General features: G+C 33.6%; 1 protein-coding gene across 3 annotated transcripts in view; it reads left to right on the top strand.

Annotated features, from left to right (window-relative positions):
- The first annotated feature begins 5786 nt into the window (after nucleotides 1-5786).
- Cdc16 (cell division cycle protein 16) overlaps nucleotides 5787-13267 on the top strand; it is a 149799-nt gene continuing 142318 nt past the window's right edge. For all 3 annotated transcript variants that reach the window (XM_076517562.1, XM_076517561.1, XM_076517560.1), the window contains exon 1: nucleotides 5787-5933. In XM_076517562.1, coding sequence (XP_076373677.1) covers nucleotides 5808-5933 — 126 coding nt within the window. In that variant the 5' untranslated portion in view covers nucleotides 5787-5807. The remainder of the gene's footprint in view (nucleotides 5934-13267) is intronic.

The raw sequence follows: 13267 nt of genomic DNA, 5'->3' as shown, positions 1-13267 counted from the left end.
TATACACTACTAAAAAGTATTGACAACTTACGACATCACATTATCAGATAATTATTATGTTACGTTTTGACGAATGATACTTTTGTCATATTAACAACTGTTGTAACTTCTCACTTTCCAAGCATTTCTTTCACTTTCTACTTTCAAAAAGCTTATTTTTTTTCCCTTTGAACTCTCACACAGAGTTAAAAGTAATGCGACATTTTCTGTAGCCAAATTTTACAATCTTGTTTCTTACAAGGTATAGTTAAAGTAATCGTTAATATTTGTTACACACACCACATTATACAGTATTTAGTATGTTGCTTTCTCTGTATTACATTTAACATGTAAAAGTTTGCATGAACAGTTCAGGTATTATTTCTTTCTTTCATTTTCTGTACCTTTAAAAACATCACTTTTTAACTGTACTGTATAACTGTACTGAGTAACAGAGAATGAGGAGGGTGTCATGAGGTCTTCGGCAAGTTTCAAACCAATTTTTTGAATGTAGTGGTCAATCTTTAGAAATAAAAAAAACTTTGACACAAAATGTATTTTAGTTAAATTAAGTAGGCAGAACAATCTAAATGGATCAACAAGTTTGCAAAGTAGTTGCAAGAATTTTCTACTTTGGATACCACTATTCCTTGTTGTTATTTGAAGTTTCTAAACAATAGCGAAGAAACATATATTTTAGGTATGTTTCTTAACAACATTTTTTTTTTCTATAAAGGCCACGAGAACTGTAAGAAAGACAACAATATTCTGTAGGAGAATCACATGTCGATTCTTCCGAGTTCGTTTAGTTTACGAAAGTTATTAAGAGTTCCAACAAAATTTTATCTACTCTGAAGTTTTTCTGAGAGTCGTTTGTTTCTCAGGTTTTAATCACTTGGTAGTTTTTGTACAAATACATAATTTTTAAGGAATTTCTTTAAAGAGTTGTGTTTACTACAATGCCACGTATTGATGTTATAATTTGGTAAAGAAGATTCAAGTGAAAGATCCAGTCATATTATATTTCTCAAAACTAAAATTCTTCTCCAGTGACTTGGAAATTGGAACAGAAAAAGGAAATTTTTGTAAACAATATCATGTCTTTCCGTGTTTGCAATTCTTATTCTGAGAAATTCTTCGGTACCGAGTGTTTTGCTGTGTTTATTTTAGGTGATTTTTGATCTATATATCACATATAATAGAAGTAAAAAGGCAAGAGAAATGAAATCAAAATGCCTAAAACATATAGTATTGTATTTCTGTTGGTCTATTTATCATTATCTGTAAACTTTATAATACCAATTTAGGTAAAATATAGGAAGATATAATATGTATATTTTCTTAATTTTCTTTAAGCTTGTTTGTCTAGTTTTCTTGATTTACGTGTATTCTAAAAAATTAAGTCTCTGGTTCCAACCAACGAACTTCATCCTCATATTCATCCTTCCGAAACTACGGCCCGGCATGGCCAAGCGTGTTAAGGCGAGCGACTCGTAATCTGAAGGTCGCGGGTTCGCATCCTCGTCGCGCCAAACATGCCCACCATTTCAGCCGTGGGAGCGTTATAATGTTACGGTCAATCCCAGTAATCGTTGGTAAAAAAGTAGCCCAAGAGTTGGCGGTGGGTGGTGATAACTAGCTAGCTTCCCTCTAGTTTTACACTGCTAAATTACGGACGGCTAGTGCAGATAGCCCTCGAGTAGCTTTGTGCGAAATTCAAAAAAACAAAAAACAAACAAACCTTCCGAAACATATTGCATTATGAAAAATCTTAACATTTTATATTAAATTAAATATCAATAAAGGTTCCATATGTATTACACAAATAGATTTTAATATAGGAACAGCAATAGAATATTTAACAGAGGTTTCAGTTCAAACGTTCAAACTCAATATTATCTGCAGTTGAATTTTAGAAATCGTATAATCTAGCCAAATTTTTCGAGAAAAGGAATTTGGAATTTTCTGCATTTCCTACATTTAATCGTGTCTACCTTGCTTCTCATTGCTATGGAGCATACTAATGTATACAACGATTAAAGGACACCTATCTATAACAAACTCACATAAACCCTTCTTATTTGATGTCATGTGATGTTGCTGAGCACTAAATTTCTTACTGAACATTTGCATGCAACTGTCCTGAGCTAACAAACGAATCAATTGATTATCAGTTATTTTTCTATTTTTTGCTAGACTTCTTTCAACATTGTTCGTTCTTTTCGTTCTTCAGCGTACCCGACTTTTATAACCTTTGAACAGTTGTTCAGCTTCTTCAACATATTCTCTCCTTAATTTGCGTTTATTTTATCGAAATGTCGATTTAAATGTCTTCTAGGCGACTAGGTTGTTTCTTGACGTTTCTATCACAGTATCTCAACAATATCGAAGAAACATATTTTAGGTATGTTTCTAAACAACAGATTCTTTTATATATGTGGAAAGTCACGTGAAATCGAAGAAAAAGTAGGATATTCTGTGGGAGATTTACATGACTATTCTATTCTGGTTCGCCTAGAGTACGAAAGTTATTAAGGGTTTCAACAAAATTTCATCTACTCTGAAGGGATTTGTAAAGTTTTCCTGAATGTCGTTTGTTTCTAACTTGGTATTTTTTTTACAAACGTAGGTAATTTTAAACATATTTCTTTAAAGTGTTTTGTTTACTATAATGCAACGTATTGATTTTCTATTTTCGTAAAGAAGATTGAAGTGAAAAATCAAGTCATATTATATTTCTTAAAACTAAAATTCTTCTGCAGTGTCTCGGAAATAAATAAGAACATAAAAACGAAATTTCTGTATTCAATATCATGTCTTCCTCAGTTTGCAATCATTTGGCTTATTCTCAGAAATTCATCGGTTGGTTTCGAGAGTTTTGCTTTGTTTCTTTTAGTTGATTCTGTTTCCTTTAATCTAGATATCACAGATAATAGAAGTAAAAAGGCAATAGATATGACCTCATTTCTTTTTATTAAAGTATATTATAAGTGTAAGGAAATCAAAGTCCCTAAAACATATAGTATAGTAATTCTGTTGGTCTGTTTATCAGGATCTGTAAACTCTAACATACTAATTTACCTAAAATATAGAAAGATATAATATGTCTATTTTCCTAGTTTACGAAAGTTATTAAGAGTTTCTGAAAATTTTCATCTACTCTGTAAGAGATTTATGAAGTTTTCCTTAATGTCGATTATTTCTCAGGTTTTAATCACTTGGTAGTTTTTCTACAGACTTATGAAATTTTTAACGAATTTCATTAAAGAGTTGTGTTTACTGGAATGCAATGTTTTCATTTACTATTTTTTGAAAGAACAGTCATATTACATTTGTTAAAACTAAAATTCTTCTACAATCACAAAAAAAGAGTACGATATTCTTATGACAATCACACGTCTATTCTTCTTAACAATAGATTTTTTTTGTATAAAGGTGGAGTATCACGAGTACTGTGAGAAAGAGTACGATATTTTGTAGGAGAATCACATGTCTATTTTTCCGGGTTCGCCTAATTTACGAAAGTTATTAAAGGTTCCTACAAAATTTCATCTACTCAATGTTGATTGTTTCTCAGGTTTTAATCACGTGGTATTTTTGTACAAACTTATGTAATTTTCAACAAATTTCTTTAAATTGTTTTGTTTACTACAATGCAACGTATTCATTTTCTATTTTTGGAAAGAACAGTTAATATAAAGACCTACTAATATTTTATTATTATATATAACATCAGAAATTATATACAGTCATATTATATTTCTTAAAACTAAAATTTTTCTACAGTATCTGGGAAATCAGAACGTTGAATCTAAACTTCTTTATACAATATCATGTCTTCCGTGGTTTGCAATCATTGAACTTATTCTGAGAAGTTCATCCGTGTCGAGAGTTTTGCTGTGTTTCTTTCAGGTGATTTTCTGTTTCTCCTGACATAACACAGGTCTTAAAGATGTATACTAAATATCACAGAAGATAGAAGTAAAAGTTATAAAAGTTATAACGGGTAGATTATTCTGAGCACTCGACCAGCGAAAGTGAGTTTTCTCGAGATAGTCCTAAATCACTCGATCCTTTCATGCTGTAATTCTTCGAGTGCTCCCTCCTCCTTCTCTCTCTTTTCTGAGAAAAAAAAAAAAATTGAACCAATCATCAGGGAACATTTACGCCGTTCTGACCCACAGAACGAGGCGTGTTTATTTGGGATCTCTTTCTCTGAGGTGGACGTCTAGTCGAAGCGAAAAGTCAAGACAGACATAATCTTAATTTGTTTTATTTTACCTTTTATTTTTTCTCAATAACTCTTTGCTCCCCAGTGACATAGCGGTATGTCTGCGGACTTAAAACACCTCAAATAACTCCTGATGTAGTTTGGCGCTGAACTTTAAACAAACAGCTGATTCTTGAATATCCTTGGTTCACGCAAAATCTACATAAATGGGATATCAAGTGTAGGCTCCCCATTTATTTTTTGACAAAATCTGCTGTAATTAGCGAGATTATCAAACTGGTGTTTCCCAGTTGGCCAACTATAGCTTATCAGCTTGCAACTCTAAAATTTCTAGGTTCTGTTTAAATATTTCTTGACAAAAGGTTCTATTCCTTGCGATTGATATAGTGAAAATAACCTATTTGTGTTCATGTTTATCAACGGACATGCATACTTTTTGGCACATTCTACACTGATACAGTGGTAAGACTACGAATTTACAAAGCTAAAATCAGGCGTTCGTTTCCCCTCGGTGGACTCAGTCGACAGTTCGATGTGGCTTTGCTATAAGAAATCACGAACGCACATTCTATATATGTTAAAATATTGAAATTGGTTCCTTTCTGACTGAGTTTTCTACACGTGCCAAAATATTAAAATCCGATCCTTTCTGACTGAGTTTAAGAGCGAAAGTAATGTGCAAAATCAACTGCCATGTTAACAAGTAAAAATCTATTATATTATTTTTGTGACCCTTCAGAAACTAATTGCTTTCAAGTTGGATCATACTACAAATGTTTACTAAATTTCATCTAAATCCATTCAGCCGTTTTTTGAGAAATCTTGCTGAGAAACATACACATACACACACACACACACACACACACAGAAGTGAATATATAACCTCTGTTCATCTTTTGTTGTCGGAGGAGACATGTGCCTCTCTTATAATTACCAGGAACTTGGTTTTACTTGAAAATATCACCCTGTTCGTTGCATTGTTCAATTCTACTATGCTAAATATAATAATTATTTGATTTTACAATGTGACAAGTGATAATAAAACAACAAGTTTTTCTCCACTGTCATTGTCGACCCGATATAGCCAGGTGGGTGGATAAGGCACTCGACTCGAAATTTGAGAGTCGCGAGTTCGAATCCCCTTCACACAAAACATGCTAGCACTTTCAGCTGTTGGGGCGTTATATGTTACCGTGAATACCACTATTCGTTGGTAAAAGAGCAGCCCAAGAGTTGGCGGTGGTGATGACTAGCTGCCTTCCCTCTAGTCTTAGACTGCTAAATTAGTGACGGCTAGTGCAGATAGCCCTCAAGTAGCTTCGCGCGAAATTCAAAACATACCATCATAGGGCTGTCTTGTGAGTGGATTTGAAGCTGACATATACGAAATATATCGTGTTTAGGGTAAATAAAAAATAAATAATTTTCAGAAGTGTTAGTTTCACCAAGTGGTCTTATTGTTATAATATACATTGAATAAAACGTTATACAAAAGTAGAAATAGATATAAATATAATTTTTAAATAATTATGTTTCACTATTAAAACTTTAGAAATTCATTAAGTCCGATAGGTGGTCACTGATAGTGTTGCACATCATGGAGAGTGAGCGTGAAGAATTAAGTGTGGAAGAAATATCGATTTCAGGTTTATGTGATAGAGATTCAGCTGTACAAATCAACTTAAGTAAATACAGAAAGGCCGTAAAGATATATATAAGCAAGGTATATTTTATTAAAGTTAAAGCTTTCATTATTTAGTATTAGCATTCGAGGACTACAAATTTACATGATACAATTTAGGGCGATAAATATATTTTTATGACTTATCACCAGGCCTTGAAGCTTAAGATTAGTCAATACTAAAAACATTTGTTTATCTGTTCGTGTTATTTTTTGCTATCATCATTATTATTATTATGCACAAAATAGGTGTTAGAACTCAAGTTTTAAGAATTGTAGGCCCAAGTGATGGGAATGGTAATATGCATTTTTGTTTCCCACGCATTTTATTTTCAGTAGGTTCGATTTCACTCATTTGAATCTAGTAAGTTTTAAGTCAAAGTAATAACAATAATCATAGATTAAAATGACTTGGGTAATTGGAGAGTTAGAAAGGTAAAATAGATTTGTCACTAAACTGACTATTTTCACATTAGTTTTGTTTGTATTTTGATTTCCTTGATGATCAGTTTAACTTTCTCTGATACAAAAAGGAAAAAAAGTCAAATTGACGTTATTTTCTTGTTAAAATATCACCTGGAGAAAGAGGTCTCAAAGTAGCAGTGAATAGTATACTACTATCAATAATGTAATTTTAATGAATTTCCTTTTCATCTATGTCAGATTGAATAATTTTGTAGCTGTGAGTGATGTGATATTTTAAGAAATTTTTGAGGCAAGAAAACCTTTTTTTTTTGTTAAGAGGCCCATCATGTAACTTGTGTTTATCAAGTGTTCCAACTTAGTTGAAAAAAAGAAAAAAAAACTGGTGAAAATGAAAAATGCATGCATATGTATAAAATTACTGCTTTAACAGCTAAGTTACTAAGTTGATGATACAGAATGTTGGGATATAAAAGCAGTAGCTCTTAATTAATATTGATCAGCAAATTTGTTTTTTGAACTATAAAAGTAAATTAATATCTGTGACGTGTCTTCATACAAGTCAGATTTTAGACTAACATTTGCTAAATGTGAAATGATATATGAGAAATGTGAAAAAGTGTATTTACAACAAAAATTAATCAAACTACTACTGCTGTACATAGTATGCTTTTGCATTACTTCAAGCTATTCTAGCATATTATTTTTCCAGTATTAGTAAATAAAGTTAATTGTTTAAATGAATAAAGTATTAGATGTAATGTGTGGATAACAAGGGACAATTTGATACCTGAACCTGCACTTTTCACATTCAAAGAATGAGAAGTAAACATTTAGACAAACCTTTATTTTTGGGAAATACACCAATCCAACAAAATGGAGACAGTATTGAAAATAATGCATGTTCTTTCTCTTGTGATTTTAAAACTGCAGTGGAATAAATTGTTTGAATTCCAAGGATTTTTGAACATAGAATTTTTAAAATTAATATCATACAACAGATCTAATGTAGCATACATGTGTACAAATGAAAATAAGAATCTAAATAGGAAGGAGAATCAAATTCCCTTCTTAAAGTGTCATCCTTGAGTACTGCTGATAGCAACTAATTCTATTTCTTGGTCACACAGTGAGAAAGATAAAAATTGCCTTGTTTGTAGGTTAGTGTGTTTGTCCATAGGTTACATAGAGGTACCACTCCTCACATCTGTACTTTTTAAACATTTTTTTTGCATTAGATGTACTGAACATGTTAAAATTACTTATCTTGGGCTGCAATGCTCTTACTGGCTCATTATAAACAATTTAAAAATAAAAAATATGGTTATAATATAATAAATCAGAGGTTGGGATTTGCAATTTCTAATGCAGTCCATCATCATGATTTTGTTTTACTTGTGTGTATATATATATATAGCTTATTACTATTTAGAAATAAATTATTAAAGTTATTTTTCTTAAAATATAGAACAATAAATCAAGAAGTAAATCAAACAATTATCTCGTCTTGCTACAACCTTTTAACTTGGTCACTGTTAAACAGGTGTTTCTAAGCCTTTTAAAATTTTGCATGTGCAGAATATCAAACAGTTTTTTGAGGTTTATGTATACGCAGTTGAATAACCAAACAATCATAAATAACTACACTGATATCACGGAGCTCCACTATAATTTATTAATCTCAGTAACTAAGATCTATTTAGATTGAGAAAAAGATGAAACTTCAAGCAGATTAAAGGACACAAACTACTTTGAAATCTTGAATTGAAAGAACATGGTAACCTTTTAACGGATTAAAAATGGCAGAGAATAACCACTTTGTGGACATTCTAAGCTGTTAATTGGTTATTTTCATGCTGCATGTTGAAGTAAATGTTATATAAATGACTGTTTTCAAAAGTAGAAAGAGGTGAAGGGAGTAATTGTCTTTGTTTCAGTACGTAGACCATATCTCAGTAATATAAAAGTATATGAGGTTCTTATTTTATATTCTAGTTTGATAATATTGGTTATTTAAGTTTCTAATTTGTTCAAAACTATTGACTTTGTATTTTGACATCACAGACATCTAATTTTAACCAATGTTATATCTAATGTACTATGTGGCTAACTAAAATTTGTATTTAAGATGTGTTCTTTTAATATTTACTTTTAAATTAAGAAATTAACTTGTATGTAATATTAATTAAAGATTGAATTATAATCTCCAATTTGTTTCCAAACATATTGACATATAAAATAGTAGTTCAGTGTACTTTTAAATGCAAGTTAACGTAAGTGATGACATGGCCTTTGACTCGTGACCTGTGGCAAAAGAGTTAAGTCTCATATATTTATCTTTTTTTTGTTATATTGACCTTCCAGTTGTGCCTATCAAACTTAAATAACTTGCAATGATGCAGTTAATGTAAATTTGCTACGTTATCTAATAATATAAAACTGATCTTTAGTCTTTACAAAGTGACCCTGTTTTGGCTGTGTTTCACTGGACCAATATTTTGTGATATAGCATTACATTTCAATTATTATACATGATATATTTATCTAAATTATTACTATTTGGAAATAAGTTATGGAACTTATTTTTCTTAAAATTTAGAACAATAAATAAGAAATAAAGCAAACAGTTAACTTTTCTAGCTATGACTTTTGAAATTGGTTGTTGCTGGACATAGGTTGGTAAGCCTTTAAAATTTTGTGTCAAATATTATAAATAACTATACCAATACAATGGAATTCCACAATAATTTATTAAGCATAGTAACTAAGCTGTACTTAGGTCTCAAAAAGTATAAAACTTCAAGAAGTCTAAAATCACAATTGTGAATGATTGTATGCTCTTTCAAGTCTCCTCTCTTTAATGTTCTTCCCCCAATTTCACTTGCTCTTTTTGCTTTCTCACAAGCTGGCATATGGATTACCCCACATTACTTCATATCATGTTAAACTTTCTCCACCATCTGGCTGCTTCATCACCAGTAGCACACAACCTTCCACCATTGTAAAGTTAACTCTGCACTTTTAACAGGTGAGCATATTCATTTACATACTCCTTCCTAACCTTTCTTATACATTTGGATCCTGTTAGATGGCTAGTGCTGCCTCACAGGGTATACCACATAATAAAAAGTACTCAGACTATTTGAGTACAGACTATCAGAGTACAGTTAGTGTTCACTGTGAGATGCAATGTTCCACAAGACCACTAGATTTATGCTTGTGCCTATTTTCCAATTCAGTTCAGACTGTACCCATTTCATGGATTATCATGGAAAAGAAAATAGCTCCAAAGTTGTGCATCTGCCCATTTCTCTGACTAGCACTTGCTAGTTTTTAAAAATAGGGTTTCATGGAAACTGATGGTTAAGGATGATAGTATGCATGTTCTAACTTTACTATGGCCATCTGACAACTCCTATGCTAGCTCTCAGATGTTCATGTATCTTTTCTACCTTTTTTTTTTTTTTACATCTCTCAGGTTTCTTGGGCAAAATGTATGCTATGGATGAGACGCAGTCTTCCAGGGATGTTCTCCTATGGATTCCCTTTTGAAAGGAAGTTCATCTGGATAATTTCTGCACCAGTCCCTCCATTACTTCAGTGTGGGATTGTAACTCATCTTCATACAGGAGTGAGGGATCATATTAGAAGATTTTTTTTTTTATCTGATAATGTATTTTCAATAAGTATGCACCTCTATACATGCTTCTGTCTTTCTTCCCCCTTTTTCCCAGTGTGCTTCTATTGGTTTCCTTTTCAAAGAATGATAATTTTCATACACAGATGTGGAGGGAGCATTTGGACAAGGAGTTGTATAGTGCTCTTACTGTTGGAGGGCTTTTCTTCATGATATGACACTGCATAATTGTGATTTCTGTTTTTTTTTTTCATGAATTTTATTGTGAGAGTTTCAAAAGGCTGATGGAATGCAGGTTTTTCAGGCAGAAAAGCAGCACCTCAAGAGGTGAGCATCCATCAAAAATACATTTTCAGTTAAGAAAATCTTAAAATCAAATATTTTTATTCACCAGACAAACATCACTTACTAAAAGTAAAAATCTAGTATTTGGGACTTAACTTAAAGTATCCTCACTTTAAAGTCAAGCAAAATAAATTAAAATAACATCAGTTTATCTTACAAAATAAAACTGGATAATTGTAACTATCTTAGTAAGTTTGAAAACATTAAGAAGTGACTAAAAATAAAACTAAAAAGTCTGTTCAGTTAAATATAGTCTTTTTTAACAATCCGGTAGCTTGGGCATATCAACTACTGTAATTTGTCATTGTTTTGCACCTAGTCCTTTACCTATTCCCCCCTTGGTGTTGATTCCCGTACATAGTAAGGAATACCTCCCAGGGAAGGTTCTGTTTTTACAGTTTACCTCCTCTGAGATCTAAGCATCCACCCCCATGTTTGCTGTGCGTGATGACCTGTGAAGGAGAGGAGAAAAACCTGGTGGTTGAGGGCTCCAACCCTAATGTACCACTTTAGCCTTGAATTCCTATAGATGAGAAGTTTTGGGGTGGCCTCTCTAGGGTCAGTCAGCTGATCCACTTGGGCTAAGGTCAACCAAGTACCAGTGCTGGATGTTCTCAACAGGTGTTGTAGACACCATCTGATGCTGGTGTTTGGGTATAGTGGCTGTGAAACTGTGGCATTGCTGCAGTATTCTTCTTTAGCATTGTAGTGCATTTCCTCATGGGTGGGGCACCAAAATATTCTTTTTTTTTAATCATGGATCCTCTAAGTAAAATAGTGAGAAAACAGTTCATAGGTAAACGACCAAGTCAGAAGACCAGCAATCTTCAACATCTGTAACACCTGTTGTACCTCATTTTCTTATATTACATTCTCTTTCAGACAAACCTTTAGGGTAAATGTCTCCCTCTTTTCATTCAGAAGGGACTAGAGAGACTTGCTGGCTCTCCAAGGTCCATAAAGAAGCTTTGCTCTGGTGACATATTGGTGGAAACATCCACATCTCAACACAGTGAACTCCTCTTGCATTCATAGGCAATTGGGGATATACCTATTGAGGTTATGCCTCATAGTACTTTGAATTCATCACAAGGAGTTATTGTTGAAAGGGATTTGAAGAACATCTCTGGGACAGAGATTCTTGCTAGTTTCTCCACCCAAGGAGATTCTACAGTGAGGCGTATCTCTACTCGCAAGATGGAATTATGATGCTAACCAATGTTTTCATTCTGACATTTACATCACTGTATCCACCAATACAGGATGCTGTTATTTTAATTTCCAGGTATGGCCATGCATTTCAAACCCCCTAAGATGTTTCCAGTGTCAGCAATTCTGTCACTGGAAGACTTTATGTTGTGGTTCTTTGACATGTGCTCATTGCAGTGACAAGGACCATGATGCCTACAAATAAGAAATGGACCCTCATTGCATCAACTGCAATGGTTCTCACCCATCCTTCTGTTGTTCTTGCCCAAAATGGTTGGAATAAAAAGAAGTGCAGCATTTGAAAATGATTCATAACATTACTTACCCTAAGGCTTGAAAGTTGCTATCCACCACTTCATCTCAGATGTATGCTGCTGCTGCACTTCCTTCCACTACTACAGTGGGAGTGCAGACAGATCTCTCTGTACCTTCAAAAGAATCATTCTCAAACCAAATGAGAAGTCTTTTGACCTCCATGGTTCAAAAAGTTGATGGATCAACTTCAACACCCATCCTATGTCCCTAACATACGTTCCAGCAAACACCAAGATCCACTTCCTTTGGTTCCAGGCATTTCCTTGGATACATCTTCCAGGATGCAGAAACTATCATTTGTTCATGTCCTCTTCCATCAACAAATACCTGCCCAATCAAACCATGGCAGGATCCATGGAGGTCGACAGACCTTCCTCGAAGAAAGACAATAAAGGAAAAAGATGTGGTCTTAAACAGAAGAGCTCTTTTGCCCAACAAATAAATTTGCCTACAACCCATGAGTCAGTGATCATTTTCCTATAATTTTGAGAGACTGGCCATGGTTAATGCCACCTAACCTGGGTGCTCCAGTGGAAGCTGGATCGTGCAAACTGGCTCTCTCTCACTGCTGTTGGAGAACTTGATCCTGTCATTGTCTGTAAGCCAACAATAGATAACTGTGTGGCAGCAGTAACAGGTAGCTGCTCGATGTATTCCTAAACCTTCAACATGTTTTCCATGATATCCTTGTCCATGGTGAAATACTGCCTGCCACATGGTACAGAAAACTCAAAACTTGGCCTGAGAAACTTTTCATACATATCCCATATTGTTGCACATTATCGGTTATTGTCCTACCTTTCTCTAAGCTTGAGAAGGATCCCAAGATTCTGTCAAACTACCATCCAGTTGATTTTTTAAAGCTGTCTCTGTAAGAACTCAAAGAGGATAGTTAATGCTCATCTTGTTTGGTCCCTCAAACCAAACAACCTCCTCTTGTGTCCACCCAGTTTGGATTCCGATGACAAGACTTCACCATAGACTGCTGATTTGACTTGAAGTGTCAATCAGAGAAGCCTGTCTCAAATGATAACACCTTGTGTTAATATTCTTTGACATTGAGAAGGCTTATGATATAACATGGAGGTATGGCATTTTGCGAGACCTCCAATTATATGGGTTACATGGCCATTTGCTAATTTTTATTAAACATTTTTTAATGAACTGGTGATTTCAAGTTTGTGTGGGTTTGACACATTCCCATTCTTTTCTGCAGGAAATTGGAGTTCCTCAGGGCTGTGTTTTGAGTGTCACACTTTTCAATATAAAGATTAATGCCATCACTGAACAACTCCCTCTTACTGTCGCAAATGGGCTCTATACCGACGACTTACACATTTCATGTCAGTTGTCGAACATGAGATATATTGGGTGGCAGCCACAGACTGCTCTCAATCATTTATTGGATTGGACCACAGCAAATGGTTTTAACTTCTCTCTTTCTAAA

This window comes from Tachypleus tridentatus, chromosome 8 (assembly GCF_004210375.1).
Source record: "Tachypleus tridentatus isolate NWPU-2018 chromosome 8, ASM421037v1, whole genome shotgun sequence".
In the NCBI taxonomy this organism is placed as follows: Eukaryota; Metazoa; Arthropoda; class Merostomata; order Xiphosura; family Limulidae; genus Tachypleus; species Tachypleus tridentatus.
Note: the sequence above shows the minus strand (reverse complement) of the source record. Positions and strands in the feature narration are given on the sequence as shown.